The sequence below is a fragment of the Coregonus lavaretus genome (genome assembly GCF_964263955.1).
Source record: "Coregonus lavaretus genome assembly, contig: HAP1_SCAFFOLD_4655, whole genome shotgun sequence".
NCBI lineage: Eukaryota > Metazoa > Chordata > Actinopteri > Salmoniformes > Salmonidae > Coregonus > Coregonus lavaretus.
This window is the reverse complement of record NW_028159729.1, coordinates 28546-48108: the sequence shown is the minus strand read 5'-3', so window position 1 is coordinate 48108 and position 19563 is coordinate 28546. Positions and strand designations below refer to the sequence as shown.

General features: G+C 41.3%; 1 protein-coding gene across 1 annotated transcript; it reads left to right on the top strand.

Moving 5' to 3' along the window:
• Positions 1-5321: 5321 nt before the first annotated feature.
• On the top strand, positions 5322-17748 carry LOC311122501 (lecithin retinol acyltransferase-like; the record flags this gene model as incomplete). Its single annotated transcript, XM_084196842.1, has 5 exons — positions 5322-5465; positions 7155-7310; positions 7789-7863; positions 9731-9883; positions 17593-17748. The coding sequence occupies 5 exons, from the start codon at positions 5322-5324 to the stop codon at positions 17746-17748; spliced, it is 684 nt and encodes a 227-aa protein (XP_084052968.1).
• Positions 17749-19563: the final 1815 nt, after the last annotated feature.

Here is a 19563-nt window from a genome sequence, read left to right as displayed (position 1 = left end):
ATTTTCAGCCCATCCATTATCTCAGCCAATCATGGCTAGCGGGAAGGTTCCTATCTTTTTCCTTGGCTAAACCAACTAGGCTCGTAATTTAAAAATGTTATTCGTATTTACAGATGGCATACACATTTGTTATTAAGGTACATGAAAGTTCACATGTTCCAGAAGGCATTTCTGCCCCAAAACGCATTTTGATAAAAAATTTTTTAAAAAACTTCAAATGCCTCTCCTGTGAAGTAGTGAAGCACGACTAGTTTCCTGAAACGAGTCACAAATGTGGACCAGTCTGAGACAGTGTACCATCATATCAACACAGTATTTAAATCAGGCCATTTGCACCACTTTGAGTTGATAGGCTGACTAGGCTTCTTAGTCTGCTGGTCTGGTGAGAGTCTTGAGTTTCCATTTTAAATGAGCCCCATTGAGTAAGCTAAGCTAGACTAGTGTAGCCAATTTTAATGTGCCTGTGTGCTGCTTTTAACGGTTGTTCATTGAGCGCCAGGCAGAAAGAACTCGTTTAGAAAATAACTCTGTTCTTAGCGCTCTCTCTCTTGTAGAGAACCCGTCGGCGCGTTCTGTTCGTTCTATTCCATTGGCTCTACCTAAAAGAGCAAATTGAGGCTATACGTCCCAAATGGCACCCTAGTTCCTTATGTAGTAGTGCACTACTTTTGACCAGGGCCCATTCTATGAGCAATGGATTTGGCAAGAGTACAACCAGATCTGGGACCAGGCTAAAATACAACCTCTTTTCAAGTTCAAGTTTGTTTATTCAAGTTTTGTTTATTTGTCATATACAAAGTGAATAAATATATACAATAAGTGAATAAAAAGGGTAATATTAAATTAAAAACTAGGATTAACATTTAGCAAAAAAAAATCTAACAGAAGAAGGCACACAAAGGTATTGAAGTGGGAAAGTTAACCTAGACACGTACCTTCTATAGAAGGTGCATGCCATGCGGTTGATCCACTTGCACGTCACTGGCTATAATATTAGCCTTTTGCAGAGTCCCCAACAACCAGATGTTCCGGTTTTCAGGGGAAAAGGAAAGAGAGCCTGTGATGCTTTTGGACGTTAACAAGGTTGACACTCCATCTTAACTCTTCCTCCACATTTACTGGATTGGTTGAACAGTGCAGAAGTGAACCTCCCCCGACATATTAAAAAAAAAAAAATCTCGTCAAGACCATAATGCAGGGGATATAGTTTCAGGCGTTTCTTTTAAGCCTGCCACGTTAGGTTACTGGCTTAATGTTCTTAGTAGGAAATTTGGGTCGTTGGTCGTTTCTCAAGACAAAATACTGAAAAACGGTCCTATTGAAGCCGTGTAGACAGGCCAAATCACTGCGGTATTTGGAGAGGTGATTTTAACCAGAGTTGAGGCCTGGCAGCACCGTGGCAGGGAGGGGTAGCTAAGGTTTTCTCGACCTTTATAGACTAACCATGATTGCCCCCAAAAATGAGTCCCAAAACGGCACCCTATTCCCTATATAGTGCACTACATTTGACCAGGGCCTATAACTGTTCTATAAAGCCTAGAAAATAAATAGGGTGACATTTGGGACGGACGATAGCAGCCCAGTCTGGATGGAAACTTATTCAACGACTTTAGACATCGAATATTTGAGTGTAACTTTGATATATGGGCTTCGCAGACCAGCTACTGCAGAGCAGAAGCAGAGACAGAATAGCTTTACTGTAGCATGAGTTCACTGCAGAATAGCTTTACTGTAGCACGTGTTCACTGCAGAATAGCTTTACTGTAGCACGTGTTCACTGCAGAATAGCTTTACTGTAGCACGTGTTCACTGCAGAATAGCTTTACTGTAGCACGTGTTCACTGCAGATACCAGTGAGAGAGAGAGACTGAGACATACTTGTAGATATCCTCATTACCACAAAAAAAAAAAAAACGTGTTTTTGTTCTAATGGAATGTTTTATCAAAGGACAGAGGCAAAACGAACTGTACTTTAACTGACATTGAACTGACTAAATGTTACATGTTGTGTGTGTATCATGACATATTCTACTACAGGGCATAACATTTAACACAGATGATATTCTCCTCCCTGTAAGATATTCTACTACAGGGCATAACATTTAACACGGATGATATTCTCCTCCCTGTACGATATTCTACTACAGGGCATAACATTTAACACGGATGATATTCTCCTCCCTGTACGATATTCTACTACAGGGCACAGGCATAACATTTAACACGGATGATATTCTCCTCCCTGTAAGATATTCTACTACAGGGCACAGGCATAACATTTAACACGGATGATATTCTCCTCCCTGTACGATATTCTACTACAGGGCACAACATTTAACACTGATGATATTCTCCTCCCTGTACGATATTCTACTACAGGGCATAACATTTAACACTGATGATATTCTCCTCCCTGTAAGATATTCTACTACAGGGCATAACATTTAACACGGATGATATTCTCCTCCCTGTAAGCCGGGCCGGCCTCTGTTCTACCAAGAGGTCTGCACCTTTATGGCACAGGAGGTAGTGTAAATTGTATCCTGTAAATGGTTCAAGACTTGCACATTCAGACCCCCCCACCCCCTTACACACACACAAACACATCTGCCCTCTAAAAGTCCTCATCTTCCTCTCTATCACTATAATATAAACCATGAGGTGGACTAAAGTCCTCATCTTCCTCTCTATCACTGTAATATAAACCATGAGGTGTAGTAAAGTCCTCATCTTCCTCTCTATCACTATAATATAAACCATGAGGTGTACTAAAGTCCTCATCTTCCTCTCTATCACTATAATATAAACCATGAGGTGGACTGAAGTCCTCATCTTTTCCATCTTTTTTCCTTGTAGTTCTGTGATTGGCTGAAATCTGTCATCCGGGACCACAGGAGTGTTCCGCTGACGGCGTTCCTGGGAATTCTGTCTGTTATCTATCTGGGAATGTCCCCCTACACCACGCTTCCCACCCTCTTCATCCCCTTCACCCTCTGGATGGCTGGCTGATACCGGAAATTCTGGAAAATCCATAATAAAATTGGATAATATGTATATAGGTGTATATTGTTAGAAATAGAAATGTTCACATGTTAATACAAATGTATTTTCTTTTTAAAACATAATAATTTTGGGAGCGTCTTATATTTGTCCTTGAACTGGAAATGTTGTTTCTTGCATATCCCAACTCCCCCCCTGAGACACACACAGGGAGTGGGTTCACCATTGTACTGCACCCCCTGGAGCAATTAGGGTGAAGTGCCTTGCTCGTGGGCACAGCAACAGATTTTTTCACCTAGTCTTCTCCGGTATTCAAAACAGCGGCCTTTCGGTTACTGGCTCAGCACTCTAACCGTTAGGCTACCTGCCACCCCTAAACAGCAGCGTTATGACAGTGTTCAGACCGTAGCTCATGTCATGCTCTAAATATGTTTTATACCACAAGACAACAGAACAGTCACATTGGCCTTCGAGTTTGGACCCATCTCTAACCATGAACGTTTGCACAGAATGTATTTTTTATTTTATTTTTTACATTGTAAAATGTTAATAATGTATTTGTGATGTAAATAAACACCTGAACGTTAAACACACACGGTAGTGTACTGAGACTGACCTGTTTGTGTTTGTTTGTGTGTGTGTGTGTGTGTGTGTGTGTGTCTGTGTGTGTGTGTGTGTGTGTGTGTGTGTGTGTGTGTGTGTGTGTGTGTGTGTGTGTGTGTGTGGAGCGATATCTGCATATTGCACCTTTAATTATATAACCTACCATTGTTGTGGTAGGAGAGGAGGGGACAAGCCTTTGATTAATTCATTCCTTTATTCTCCCAGCATCCCTGAGTCTGGCCAGAGAGACTAATGATCAGGGCTGCAGAATTCCAGTCACCTTCCCAGAATTCCCTGGCGTTTCAGATATCCTGCTTGGAATATTCCTGGTATTATAAAGGAGTGAGGAGAACATCCAGGAATCCTCCAGCCAGGCTTTCTGGAAAACCAGGGAGTTTTGGGGAAGTTGCAGTCAATTTGCAGCCCTAAGGTCATGACGCATTATCCTTTGGTATGGGGAAATAAAATGTATATGTTGTTCCAGATCTGTTTGTGCTGTCTTGCCAACTCCTACGGTCAAAGTTGACTAAACAGCACAAACAGATCTTGGAACCAGGCTAGATCTTTCTCATCCACTACTTTTGACCAGGTCTCGCACCCTATTCCCTATGTAGTGCACTATAGACCAGAGAATGGCACCCTATTCCCTATATAGTGCACTACTTTAGACCAGAGAATGGCACCCTATTCCCTATATAGTCCACTACTTTAGACCAGAGAGTGGCACCCTATTCCCTATATAGTGCACTACTTTAGACCAGAGAATGGCACCCTATTCCCTATATAGTGCACTACTTTAGACCAGAGAATGGCACCCTATTCCCTATATAGTGCACTAATTTAGACCAGAGAATGGCACCCTATTCCCTATATAGTGCACTACTTTAGACCAGAGAATGGCACCCTATTCCCTATATAGTGCACTACTTTTGGCCAGAGCCATGGGTCTTGGTCAAACATAGTGCACTATACAGGGAATAGGGTGCAGATTCAGACTTTAGACCTAACATTGGGAAATAATAGCATTGTTCTGTTAAGCTTATGTACTTGCTGCTCCAAAAATCCAAATCTCTTTACGTTCCGAATGGCACCCTATTCCCTATATAGTGCACTACTTTAGACCAGGACCTATAGGGACTAGGCTGCCATTTGTGATGCAGACTTTCTTTGTTATTGATGAAATACTCAGCAAAAGTGTCCACATCACTCTAATCCACAGCTCTGAGTAGGAGTTGTCCTTAGGCACAGATCTAGGATCAACTTAGCCTCAGTCAAATCCTAGCCTTAATCATTTTGGGGAAGCACAAAACTGACCTTAGATCAGTGGTAAGTACTAATTCCTTCAGCTCCACCTACCTAGTGGCTGGGCTAATAAAAACATCCAGGTAGCGAACTCTCCCCTCTCTCTCTCTTTCAGAACTCTGTCTCTCCGTGTCTCCGTCAACACTCCAACTCTCCTCCTACACATTCTGTCCATCTCTCCCTCTCTCTCTTTCAACACTTCCTCTATCTCTCCTTATTTTTTTCCCTCACTCTCCATCTCTCCAGTCCTCTTTTCCATCTCTCACTCTCTCTCTCTCTCTGTCTCTGTCTCTCTCTCTCTCTCTCTCTCTCTCTCTCTCTCTCTCTCTCTCTCTCTCTCTCTCTCTCTCTCTCTCTCTCTCTCTCTCTCTCTCTCTCTCCCTCCATCTCCCCTTCTCCTCCTCCGTGTCAGGACCATGTTTCCTCTCACCCTCCTCAGCCTGCTCTTCATCACCCCACAAACAGACGACAAGAAAGAGAAAGAAAAAACCCTGGCAACAACCAAAGAGGAAGCTCCATCTAAGTATGACTCCATGTTCCAGAGAGGGGACCTGTTGAAGGTATGGAATAAATTAATGTAGTCAAATGGCTGAGGCAACTCTATGGCTGAGGCAACTCTATGGCTGAGGCAACTCTATGGCTGAGGCAACTCTATGGCTGAGGCAACTCTATGGCTGAGGCAACTCTATGGCTGAGGCAACTCTATGGCTGAGGCAAGTCTATGGCTGAGGCAACTCTATCGCTGAGTCAACTCTATGGCTGAGGCAACTCTATGGCTGAGGCAACTCTATGGCTGAGTCAACTCTATGGCTGAGGCAACTCTATGGCTGAGGCAACTCTTTCGCTGAGGCAACTCTATGGCTGAGGCAACTCTATGGCTGAGGCAACTCTATGGCTGAGGCAACACTATGGCTGAGGCAACTCTATGGCTGAGGCAACTCTATGGCTGAGGCAACTCTATGGCTGAGGCAACTCTATGGCTGAGGCAACTCTATGGCTGAGGCAACTCTATGGCTGAGTCAACTATATGGCTGAGGCAACTCTATGGCTGAGTCAACTATGGCTGAGGCAACTCTATGGCTGAGGCAACTCTATGGCTGAGGCAACTCTATGGCTGAGGCAAGTCTATGGCTGAGGCAACTCTATGGCTGAGTCAACTCTATGGCTGAGGCAACTCTATGGCTGAGGCAACTCTATGGCTGAGGCAACTCTATGGCTGAGGCAAGTCTATGGCTGAGGCAACTCTATGGCTGAGGCAACTCTTTCGCTGAGGCAACTCTATGGCTGAGCCCCAATTGGCGCCCTATTCCCTTCGCTCCCTCTGGTCTAAAGTAGTGCACTATATAGGGAATAGGGTGCCATTCTCTGGTCTAAAGTAGTGCACTATATAGGGAATAGGGTGCCATTCTCTGGTCTAAAGTAGTGCACTATATAGGGAATAGGGTGCCATTCTCTGGTCTAAAATAGTGCACTATATAGGGAATAGGGTGCCATTCTCTGGTCTAAAGTAGTGGACTATATAGGGAATAGGGTGCCATTCTCTGGTCTAAAGTAGTGCACTATATAGGGAATAGGGTGCCATTCTCTGGTCTAAAATAGTGCACTATATAGGGAATAGGGTGCCATTCTCTGGTCTAAAGTAGTGCACTATATAGGGAATAGGGTGCCATTCTCTGGTCTAAAGTAGTGAACTATATAGGGGATAGGGTGCCATTCTCTGGTCTAAAGTAGTGCACTATATAGGGAATAGGGTACCATTCTCTGGTCTAAAGTAGTGCACTATATAGGGAATAGGGTGCCATTCTCTGGTCTAAAGTAGTGCACTACATAGGGAATAGGGTGCCATTCTCTGGTCTAAAGTAGTGCACTACATAGGGAATAGGGTGCCATTCTCTGGTCTAAAGTAGTGCACTATATAGGGAATAGGGTACCATTCTCTGGTCTAAAGTGGTGCACTACATAGGGAATAGGGTGCCATTCTCTGGTCTAAAGTAGTGCACTACATAGGGAATAGGGTGCCATTCTCTGGTCTAAAGTAGTGCACTAGATAGGGAATAGGGTGCCATTCTCTGGTCTAAAGTAGTGCACTATATAGGGAATAGGGTGCCATTCTCTGGTCCAATGTAGTGCACTATATAGGGAATAGGGTACCATTCTCTGGTCCAATGTAGTGCACTATATAGGGAATAGGGTGCCATTTGGGACACTAAATGTATTTTAAACATGTCCAATATAACTCATTCGTTCAGGTACCCCGGACGTTGTTCACTCATTTTGGGATCTACCTGGGCGGAGGCAAGGTGGCTCACCTGATACCCGACATACTGCCTATGGTGTCAGAGGATGAGGAAGCTGTCAGAGAGATGGTCACCAATAACAGACTGATACTGGGGGTCATCGCTAAGGTGACGGGGGACTGGGGGAGGGGGGACTGGGGGGGGGGGGACTGGGGGGGGACGGGGGGACTGGGGGGGGAGGGGGGACTGGGGGGGGGACTGGGGGGGGGGGGACTGGGGGGGGGGGGGGGGGGGGGACTGGGGGGGGACGGGGGTGATGTGTGGTGTGGTGTCTGATGATGAGGAGGCTATCATCACTACCGTAAATGGGAGAAAGTGTGTGTGTGTGTGTGTGTGTGTGTGTGTGTCTGACGATGGAGAATTCGTATGAATTCGTATGAAGGTATGTTAGAGGTAACTGTGTGTTTGTGTGTGTGTGTGTGTGTGTGCGTGCGTGTGTGTGTGTGTGTGCGTGCGTGCGTGCGTGCGTGCGTGCGTGCGTGCGCGTGCGTGCGTGCGTGCGTGCGTGTGAGTGTGTGTGTGTGTGTGTGTGTGTGTGTGTGTGTGTGTGTGTGTGTGTTCTCTAACTGTCCTCCTCCTCTCTCAGTGTGCCAGTGTGAGGGTGGACACTGTGGAAGACTTTGCGTACGGCTCAGAGATTATTGTGAACCCCATGGATAAGGTACAGTAAGCAGGCAGCCATAGATGAACTGTCTGGTTTAAACATGGTGGATACTGACAAGCCAGCCTGATCCTGCTAGCTTACATAAATATGCTATAAGGAATCAGTGTAGCACATACACTATATATATATATATATATATATATATATATATATACAAAAGTATGTGGACACCCCTTCAAATTAGTGGATTCGGCTATTTCAGCCACACCCGTTGCTGACAGGTCCATAAAATCAAGCACACAGCCATGCAATCTCCATAGACAAACATTGGAAAAGCCGACTGCGAGCCAGGCCTAATCGCCCGACGTCAGTGCCCGACCTCACTAAATGCTCTTGTGGCTGAATGGAAGCAAGTCCCCTCAGCAATGTTCCAACATCTAGTGGAAAGCCTTCCCAGAAGAGTGGAGGCTGTTATAGCAGCAAAGGGGGGGGACCAACTCCATATTAATGCCCATGATTTTGGAATGAGATGGTCGACGAGCAGGTGTCCACATACTTTTGGTCATGTAGTGTATATTAAACGATTAAAGCTTGTGTCCACATACTTTTGGTCATGTAGAGTATGTCTGTAAGCTCACCAGATCAGGCTCGCGAGTCTAACTCGATGTATCTATTCACTACTTCAATATACTCAAGACTATAAAAACAGTGAACAGTGACTATTTCAGATGCATCCTGTCTGTATCTCTGTATCTCTGTCTATCAGGTGTCTGTATCTCTGTCTATCAGGTGTCTGTATCTCTGTCTATCAGGTGTCTCTGTCTCTGTCCATCAGGTGTCTGTATCTCTGTCTATCAGGTGTCTGTGTCTCTGTCTATCAGGTGTCTGTATCTCTGTCTATCAGGTGTCTCTGTCTCTGTCTATCAGGTGTCTGTATCTCTGTCTATCAGGTGTCTGTATCTCTGTCTATCAGGTGTCTGTGTCTCTGTCTATCAGGTGTCTGTATCTCTGTCTATCAGGTGTCTGTATCTCTGTCTCTGTCTATCAGGTGTCTCTGTCTCTGTCTATCAGGTGTCTGTATCTCTGTCTATCAGGTGTCTGTATCTCTGTCTATCAGGTGTCTGTATCTCTGTCTATCAGGTGTCTGTATCTCTGTCTATCAGGTGTCTGTATCTCTGTCTATCAGGTGTCTGTATCTCTGTCTATCAGGTGTCTGTATCTCTGTCTGTCAGGTGTCTGTATCTCTGTCTCTGTCTATCAGGTGTCTGTATCTCTGTCTATCAGGTGTCTGTATCTCTGTCTATCAGGTGTCTGTATCTCTGTCTATCAGGTGTCTGTATCTCTGTCTATCAGGTGTCTGTGTCTCTGTCTATCAGGTGTCTGTATCTCTGTCTATCAGGTGTCTGTATCTCTATCTCTGTCTATCAGGTGTCTGTATCTCTGTCTCTGTCTATCAGGTGTCTGTATCTCTATCTCTGTCTATCAGGTGTCTGTATCTCTATCTCTGTCTATCAGGTGTCTGTATCTCTGTCTATCAGGTGTCTGTATCTCTATCTCTGTCTATCAGGTGTCTGTATCTCTGTCTCTGTCTATCAGGTGTCTGTATCTCTGTCTATCAGGTGTCTGTATCTCTGTCTATCAGGTGTCTGTATCTCTGTCTATCAGGTGTCTGTATCTCTGTCTATCAGGTGTCTGTGTCTCTGTCTATCAGGTGTCTGTATCTCTGTCTATCAGGTGTCTGTATCTCTGTCTATCAGGTGTCTGTATCTCTGTCTGTCAGGTGTCTGTATCTCTGTCTATCAGGTGTCTGTATCTCTGTCTATCAGGTGTCTGTGTCTCTGTCTATCAGGTGTCTGTATCTCTGTCTATCAGGTGTCTGTATCTCTATCTCTGTCTATCAGGTGTCTGTATCTCTGTCTGTCAGGTGTGCAGTCGCCCCCCACTGAAAGGAGAGGAAGTGGCTGGAAGGGCAGAGAAGCTCCAGGGCTGCACAGCCTACAGCCTGCTGTGGTATAACTGCGAACACTACGTCATGTACTGTCGATACGGCACCTGCATGAGCTTCCAAACCTTCCAGGTTAGGACCAATACAAACATGATACATATAGATTGATCAGTATCAATGTCTGTCTGTCTGTCTGTCTGTCTTAAATACACTGTTCTCCTCTGTCTGTCTGTCTGTCTGTCTGTCTGTCTGTCTGTCTGTCTGTCTGTCTGTCTGTCTGTCTGTCTGTCTGTCTGTCTGTCTGTCTGTCTGTCTGTCTGTCTGTCTTAAATACACTGTTCTCCTCTGTCTGTCTGTCTGTCTGTCTGTCTGTCTGTCTTTCTGTCAGTCTGTCTGTCTGTCTGTCTTAAATACACTGTTCTCCTCTGTCTGTCTGTCTGTCTGTCTGTCTGTCTGTCTGTCTGTCTGTCTGTCTGTCTGTCTGTCTGTCTGTCTGTCTGTCTGTCTGTCTGTCTGTCTGTCTGTCTGTCTGTCTTAAATACACTGTTCTCCTCTGTCTGTCTGTCTGTCTGTCTGTCTGTCTGTCTTTCTGTCAGTCTGTCTGTCTGTCTGTCTGTCTTAAATACACTGTTCTCCTCTGTTGTCTGTCTGTCTGTCTGTCTGTCTGTCTGTCTGTCTGTCTGTCTGTCTGTCTTAAATACACTGTTCTCCTCTGTTGTCTGTCTGTCTGTCTGTCTGTCTTAAATACACTGTTCTCCTCTGTTGTCTGTCTGTCTGTCTGTCTTAAATACACTGTTCTCCTCTGTTGTCTGTCTGTCTGTCTGTCTGTCTGTCTCTGTCTGTCTGTCTGTCTGTTCTCCTCTGTTGTCTGTCTGTCTGTCTGTCTGTCTGTCTGTCTTAAATACACTGTTCTCCTCTGCTTTGCAGTTTCTATGCTTCCGTTTGCAGTGTGTGAAAAACTAAACTAAATCCTATCACACCCATTATAATAACTATAATAACTTCATCTATTTTTCTCAGAGAAGGTTATCTTTTCTCAGAAACACAATTAGAAAGCCCATTCAACTGCAACGTGCTTGCTAATGTTTAATGTGTGTGTGTGTGTGTGTGTTGTGTGTGTGTGTGTGTGTGTGTGTGTGTAGTGTGTGTGTGTGTGTGTGTGTGTGTGTGTGTGTGTGTGTGTGTGTGTGTGTGTGTGTGTGTGTGTGTGTGTGTTGTGTGTGTGTGTGTGTGTGTGTGTGTGTGTGTGTGTGTGTGTGTGTGTGTGTGTGTGTGTGTGTGTGTAGTGTGTGCATGAGTGTGTGTGTGTTGTGTGTGTATGTGTGTGTGTGTGTGTGTGTGTGTGTGTGTGTGTGCTTTCCAGGGTCTAAATGACTGCATGGTAATAATGACCATAGCGAAACACATTGGCCAATTAAATAGAGTTAAGCCTCTCTTGTGGTTACAATAGGAACAATGGAACAAATACTTTTGTTAGGCAATTATTAAAGTTTTTTAAGTAAATCCATCTTATAGACAGAACACTCTGGACCAATTAATCTCAATTCTGATTGGCTGGATCTGGAACAGGGTTACATATAGTAACAAGTAAAGTAGTGTAAAGTAACTAGTAAAGTAGTGTATAGTAACAAGTAAAGTAGTGTATAGTAACAAGTAGTGTATAGTAACAAGTAAAGTAGTGTATAGTAACAAGTAAAGTAGTGTGTAGTAACAAGTATAGTAGTGTAAAGTAACAAGTAAAGTAGTGTGTAGTAACAAGTAAAGTAGTGTAAAGTAACTAGTAAAGTAGTGTATAGTAACAAGTAAAGTAGTGTAAAGTAACTAGTAAAGTAGTGTGTAGTAACAAGTAAAGTAGTGTAAAGTAACTAGTAAAGTAGTGTATAGTAACAAGTAAAGTAGTGTATAGTAACAAGTAAAGTAGTGTATAGTAACAAGTAAAGTAGTGTAAAGTAACTAGTAAAGTAGTGTATAGTAACAAGTAAAGTAGTGTATAGTAACAAGTAAAGTAGTGTATAGTAACAAGTGAAGTAGTGTATAGTAACAAGTAAAGTAGTGTAAAGTAACAAGTAAAGTAGTGTGTAGTAACAAGTAAAGTAGTGTAAAGTAACTAGTAAAGTAGTGTATAGTAACAAGTAAAGTAGTGTAAAGTAACTAGTAAAGTAGTGTGTAGTAACAAGTAAAGTAGTGTAAAGTAACTAGTAAAGTAGTGTATAGTAACACGCAAAGTAGTGTAAAGTAACTAGTAAAGTAGTGTGTAGTAACAAGTAAAGTAGTGTGTAGTAACAAGTAAAGTAGTGTGTAGTAACAAGTAAAGTAGTGTATAGTAACAAGTAAAGTAGTGTAAAGTAACTAGTAAAGTAGTGTGTAGTAACAAGTAAAGTAGTGTATAGTAACAAGTAGTGTATAGTAACAAGTAAAGTAGTGTTTAGTAACAAGTAAGGTAGTGTATGGTAACAAGTAAAGTAGTGTAAAGTAACTAGTAAAGTAGTGTATAGTAACAAGTAGTGTATAGTAACAAGTAAAGTAGTGTATAGTAACAAGTAAAGTGGTGTATAGTAACAAGTAGTGTATAGTAACAAGTAAAGTAGTGTATAGTAACAAGTAAAGTAGTGTATAGTAACAAGTAAAGTAGTGTATAGTAACAAGTAAAGTAGTGTATAGTAACAAGTAAAGTAGTGTGTAGTAACAAGTAAAGTAGTGTAAAGTAACTAGTAAAGTAGTGTATAGTAACACGTAAAGTAGTGTAAAGTAACTAGTAAAGTAGTGTGTAGTAACAAGTAAAGTAGTGTGTAGTAACAAGTAAAGTAGTGTATAGTAACAAGTAAAGTAGTGTAAAGTAACTAGTAAAGTAGTGTGTAGTAACAAGTAAAGTAGTGTATAGTAACAAGTAAGGTAGTGTATGGTAACAAGTAAAGTAGTGTAAAGTAACTAGTAAAGTGGTGTATAGTAACAAGTAGTGTATAGTAACAAGTAAAGTAGTGTATAGTAACAAGTAAAGTAGTGTATAGTAACAAGTAGTGTATAGTAACAAGTAAAGTAGTGTATAGTAACAAGTAGTGTATAGTAACAAGTAAAGTAGTGTGTAGTAACAAGTAAAGTAGTGTAAAGTAACTAGTAAAGTAGTGTATAGTAACACGTAATGTAGTGTAAAGTAACTAGTAAAGTAGTGTGTAGTAACAAGTAAAGTAGTGTGTAGTAACAAGTAAAGTAGTGTATAGTAACAAGTAAAGTAGTGTAAAGTAACTAGTAAAGTAGTGTGTAGTAACAAGTAAAGTAGTGTATAGTAACAAGTAGTGTATAGTAACTAGTAAAGTAGTGTGTAGTAACAAGTAAATTAGTGTATAGTAACAAGTAGTGTTTAGTAACAAGTAAGGTAGTGTATAGTAACAAGTAAAGTAGTGTATAATAACAAGTAAAGTAGTGTTTAGTAACAAGTAAAGTAGTGTATAGTAACAAGTAAAGTAGTGTAAATTAACTAGTAAAGTAGTGTATAGTAACAAGTAGTGTATAGTAACAAGTAAATTAGTGTTTATTAACAAGTAAATTAGTGTATAGTAACAAGTAGTGTTTAGTAACAAGTAAGGTAGTGTATGGTAACAAGTAAAGTAGTGTAAAGTAACTAGTAAAGTAGTGTATAGTAACAAGTAAAGTAGTGTATAGTAACAAGTAGTGTATAGTAACAAGTAAAGTAGTGTTTATTAACAAGTAAATTAGTGTATAGTAACAAGTAGTGTTTAGTAACAAGTAAGGTAGTGTATAGTAACAAGTAAAGTAGTGTATAATAACAAGTAAAGTAGTGTTTAGTAACAAGTAAAGTAGTGTATAGTAACAAGTAAAGTAGTGTAAATTAACTAGTAAAGTAGTGTATAGTGACAAGTAAAGTAGTGTAAAGTAACTAGTAAAGTAGTGTGTAGTAACTAGTAAAGTAGTGTGTAGTAACAAGTAAAGTAGTGTATAGTAACAAGTAAAGTAGTGTATAGTAACAAGTAGTGTATAGTAACAAGTAAAGTAGTGTTTATTAACAAGTAAATTAGTGTATAGTAACAAGTAGTGTTTAGTAACAAGTAAGGTAGTGTATGGTAACAAGTAAAGTAGTGTAAAGTGACTAGTAAAGTAGTGTATAGTAACAAGTAAAGTAGTGTATAGTAACAAGTAGTGTATAGTAACAAGTAAAGTAGTGTTTATTAACAAGTAAATTAGTGTATAGTAACAAGTAGTGTTTAGTAACAAGTAAGGTAGTGTATAGTAACAAGTAAAGTAGTGTATAATAACAAGTAAAGTAGTGTTTAGTAACAAGTAAAGTAGTGTATAGTAACAAGTAAAGTAGTGTAAATTAACTAGTAAAGTAGTGTATAGTGACAAGTAAAGTAGTGTAAAGTAACTAGTAAAGTAGTGTGTAGTAACTAGTAAAGTAGTGTGTAGTAACAAGTAAAGTAGTGTATAGTAACAAGTAAAGTAGTGTATAGTAACAAGTAAAGTAGTGTATAGTAACAAGTAAAGTAGTGTGTAGTAACAAGTAAAGTAGTGTATAGTAACAAGTAGTGTATAGTAACAAGTAAAGTAGTGTTTATTAACAAGTAAATTAGTGTATAGTAACAAGTAGTGTTTAGTAACAAGTAAGGTAGTGTATAGTAACAAGTAAAGTAGTGTATAATAACAAGTAAAGTAGTGTTTAGTAACAAGTAAAGTAGTGTATAGTAACAAGTAAAGTAGTGTAAATTAACTAGTAAAGTAGTGTATAGTGACAAGTAAAGTAGTGTAAAGTAACTAGTAAAGTAGTGTGTTGTAACTAGTAAAGTAGTGTGTAGTAACAAGTAAAGTAGTGTATAGTAACAAGTAAAGTAGTGTGTAGTAACAAGTAAAGTAGTGTATAGTAACAAGTAGTGTATAGTAACAAGTAAAGTAGTGTTTATTAACAAGTAAATTAGTGTATAGTAACAAGTAGTGTTTAGTAACAAGTAAGGTAGTGTATGGTAACAAGTAAAGTAGTGTAAAGTAACTAGTAAAGTAGTGTATAGTAACAAGTAAAGTAGTGTATAGTAACAAGTAGTGTATAGTAACAAGTAAAGTAGTGTTTATTAACAAGTAAATTAGTGTATAGTAACAAGTAGTGTTTAGTAACAAGTAAGGTAGTGTATAGTAACAAGTAAAGTAGTGTATAATAACAAGTAAAGTAGTGTTTAGTAACAAGTAAAGTAGTGTATAGTAACAAGTAAAGTAGTGTAAATTAACTAGTAAAGTAGTGTATAGTGACAAGTAAAGTAGTGTAAAGTAACTAGTAAAGTAGTGTGTAGTAACTAGTAAAGTAGTGTGTAGTAACAAGTAAAGTAGTGTATAGTAACAAGTAAAGTAGTGTATAGTAACAAGTAAAGTAGTGTATAGTAACAAGTAAAGTAGTGTGTAGTAACAAGTAAAGTAGTGTATAGTAACAAGTAGTGTATAGTAACAAGTAAAGTAGTGTTTATTAACAAGTAAATTAGTGTATAGTAACAAGTAGTGTTTAGTAACAAGTAAGGTAGTGTATGGTAACAAGTAAAGTAGTGTAAAGTAACTAGTAAAGTAGTGTATAGTAACAAGTAAAGTAGTGTATAGTAACAAGTAGTGTATAGTAACTAGTAAAGTAGTGTGTAGTAACAAGTAAAGTAGTGTTTAGTAACAAGTAAAGTAGTGTATAGTAACAAGTAAAGTAGTGTAAATTAACTAGTAAAGTAGTGTATAGTGACAAGTAAAGTAGTGTATAGTAACAAGTAAAGTAGTGTAAAGTAACTAGTAAAGTAGTGTGTAGTAACAAGTAAAGTAGTGTATAGTAACAAGTAAAGTAGTGTATAATAACAAGTAAAGTAGTGTAAAGTAACTAGTAAAGTAGTGTGTAGTAACAAGTAAAGTAGTGTAAAGTAACTAGTAAAGTAGTGTGTAGTAACAAGTAAAGTAGTGTATAGTAACAAGTAGTGTATAGTAACAAGTAAAGTAGTGTTTATTAACAAGTAAATTAGTGTATAGTAACAAGTAGTGTATAGTAACAAGTAAAGTAGTGTATAGTAACAAGTAAAGTAGTGTAAAGTAACTAGTAAAGTTGTGTAAAGTAACTAGTAAAGTAGTGTGAAGTAACAAGTAAAGTAGTGTGTAGTAACAAGTAAAGTAGTCATTGGGAACATCATTCAATCAATTCAATTGATCAATCCACAGGGTTTACCTATAATACATATATTTACGACTGAGGTAAATATATGTATTATAGGTAAAGTCTTCAGGTCTCATGCAATGTGGTCCTCTGTAGCTCAATTGGTAGAGCATGGCGCTTGTAACGCCAGGGTAGTGGGTTCGATCCCTGGGACCACCCATAGGTAAAAATGTATGCACACATGACTGTAAGTCGCTTTGGATAAAAGCAACTGCTAAATGGCATATTATTATTATTATTATGTTAGGTTCCTCTTGGAAGGGACTAGAGAGAGACTAGGGTTGCATCCGAAATGGATGGTCCTATGGGCCTGGTCAATAGTAGTCCAGTTAGGCCTGAATGATGTTCCCAATGACCTGTAGTCTTCAGGTCTCAGACAAGGCTACTCATCATGCCTTATTTACACCTCAGAACAGAGACCGGGTAGGTCATCTGTTCATCTGTAGCCTTGTAGCAGGGACCTACAGGTAGTTAACTAGCTAGTAGACCTACAATGACTTATATTTCATCACACGATGCACCTTTTGTAATCTCTCGTGGACAGACTACGTAAATCTGACCAAATTACGCTGAATTTGAGTTCTGGGTTAACTGAGATTAGAAACTTTCTCTTTGAGAGACGCTAATATGGGCTGAACCTGTACTATGTTTATAGCCTACCTGACCTGTCCCTTGTAGGTTGACCTACAGTGTGCGCTTGCATGTGTATGTGTATTTGTGACCTGATGGGCCCATTGACCAACAGTTAGTCTGATGGGATCTACAAACGAGATTCTGGAACATTCCTTCACCTGGTTACTAAAATGGAGGCTAGTTGGCCTGCCTGAACCTACTCACCTTAACACATACCAAGCAAGAGGTGAAGGGATGAAGAGATGGATGAATGAATTTAAATGAATGAATGAAGTTATATACACACACACAGTCACAGGGAAGATCATACTAAAGCTCTCACTGGAACAGTAGAACTCTAGAATACAGAATACTCCGTAGAATACTAGAACAGTAGAACTCTAGAATACAGAACACTCCGTAGAATAATAGAACAGTAGAACTCTAGAATACAGAACACTCCGTAGAATACTAGAACAGTAGAACTCTAGAATACAGAACACTCCGTAGAATACTAGAACAGTAGAACTCTAGAATACAGAATACTCCGTAGAATACTAGAACAGTAGAACTCTAGAATACAGAACACTCCGTAGAATACTAGAACAGTAGAACTCTAGAATACAGATTACTCCGTAGAATACTAGAACAGTAGAACTCTAGATACAGAACACTCCGTAGAATACTAGAACAGTAGAACTCTAGAATTACAGAATACTCCGTAGAATACTAGAACAGTAGAACTCTAGAATACAGAACACTCCGTAGAATACTAGAACAGTAGAACTCTAGAATACAGAATACTCCGTAGAATTCAACTGATTGACAAACTAATTATGTTAAGTGATACTATGGCACCCCCTAGCGGGCATATCTTATAAATGACAGGCAGGGTCCTGTATTATCAACAGCCCGAGGGCACACAGCTGGAGAAAATAAATAATGTATACATTTCATCTCTCTCTCCACCCCCTCTCTATCTCCCCACTAACTCTATCTCTCTCCCCTTCTCCCCCCTCTATCTCTCTCCCCCTTCTATCTCTCTCAGTTCTGTAAGACAGTGAAGAAGTTCATTCTGAGCCGGAGGAGTGCCAAGTTGACAGCGGTGTTAGGCCCAGTACTAGTGCTCTATGTGGGGGTAGTGTCTCTCTGCTCAGCCCTGGTCATTATCCTGGTTCCCTTTATTATCTGGATGGCCTCCTAGACTCCTGGAGTGAAGAAAGAAAGAAAGAAAGAAAGAAAGAAAGAAAGAAAGAAAGAAAGAAAGAAAGAAAGAAAAGAAAGAAAGAAAGAAAGAAAGAAAGAAAGAAAGAAAGAAAGAAGAAAGAAAGAAAGAAAGAAAGAAAGAAAAGAAAGAAAGAAAGAAAGAAAGAAGAAAGAAAGAAAGAAAGAAGAAGAAAAAGAAAGAAAGAAAGAAAGGTTTGAAGTAATGGAATATAAAACGACCTGAAAAATACACATTATTTTACTAAAATTCCTTGCAGTCCGTTAAAGAAAATGGACTTGAACTGGATACTATACAAAGATGCAGTGAGTGGGGGGATGTAGGTAGGCTACAGGACGGGGGGGATGTAGGTAGGCTACAGGACGGGGGGGGGGGTGTAGGTAGGCTACAGGACGGGGGGGGGGATGTAGGTAGGCTACAGGACGGGGGGATGTAGGTGGGCTACAGGACGGGGGGGATTGTAGGTGGGCTACAGGACGGGGGGGATGTAGGTGGGCTACAGGACGGGGGGGATGTAGGTAGGCTACAGGACGGGGGGGGTGTAGGTAGGCTACAGGACGGGGGGGGGGGGGGTGGGGGGGTGTAGGTAGGCTACAGGACGGGGGGGGTGTAGGTAGGCTACAGGACGGGGGGGATGTAGGTGGGCTACAGGACGGGGGGGATGTAGGTAGGCTACAGGATGGGGGGGGGGGTGTAGGTAGGCTACAGGACGGGGGGGATGTAGGTGGGCTACAGGACGGGGGGGATGTAGGTAGGCTACAGGACGGGGGGGGGGGGGGGGTGTAGGTAGGCTACAGGACGGGGGGGGGGGGGTGTAGGTGGGCTACAGGACGGGGGGGATGTAGGTAGGCTACAGGACGAGGGGGATGTAGGTAGGCTACAGGACGGGGGGGGGGGTGGTAGGTAGGCTACAGGACGGGGGGGGTGTAGATAGGCTACAGGACGGGGGGGGACGGGGGGGGGGTGTAGGTGGGCTACAGGACGGGGGGGATGTAGGTAGGCTACAGGACGGGGGGGGGGGGGGGGGGGGTTTAGGTAGGCTACAGGACGGGGGGGGTGTAGGTAGGCTACAGGACGGGGGAGGGGGTGTAGGTAGGCTACAGGACGGGGGGGGGGGTGTAGGTAGGCTACAGGACGGGGGGGATGTAGGTAGGCTACAGGACGGGGGGGGGGGGGATGTAGGTAGGCTACAGGATGGGGGGGGGTGTAGGTAGGCTACAGGACGGGGGGGGGGGGTGTAGGTAGGCTACAGGACGGGGGGGATGTAGGTAGGCTACAGGACGGGGGGGGGGATGTAGATAGGCTACAGGACGGGGGGATGTAGGTAGGCTACACGGACGGGGGGGGACGGGAGGGGGGGGACCGGGGGGGGGGTGTAGGACGACCAGACAGACATAGGGTTTCTTCAATAACTATTAATAATAATTCGCCACTACTAATAAGGCCTAGTAATGATGCCAATACATGTGTTTCAGCCCTATGTTTTATTTTCATTGATTAATTACATAGTTGTGAATTGTATAGTATTTTGACCTGTGTAACTGTGAATGATGTTACTGTAAATTAAAAATTAAAAATGAATTGTCACCGTTTTGTTCGTGTGATTATTTATTTTCAGTCGGACAAAATTAAGCATTAATTTATAGGAAAATGTATGGATTTGGGTCCCTTCATAAATCACTCTGGCTATCGACTCCGATTTCCAGAGCGCTCTCGTTTGAGGGTGCCAGAGCGCAGAAAAACTGATGAATTTACGAACGTGAAACACCAGTCGAATATGACCGGCGTCAGTAA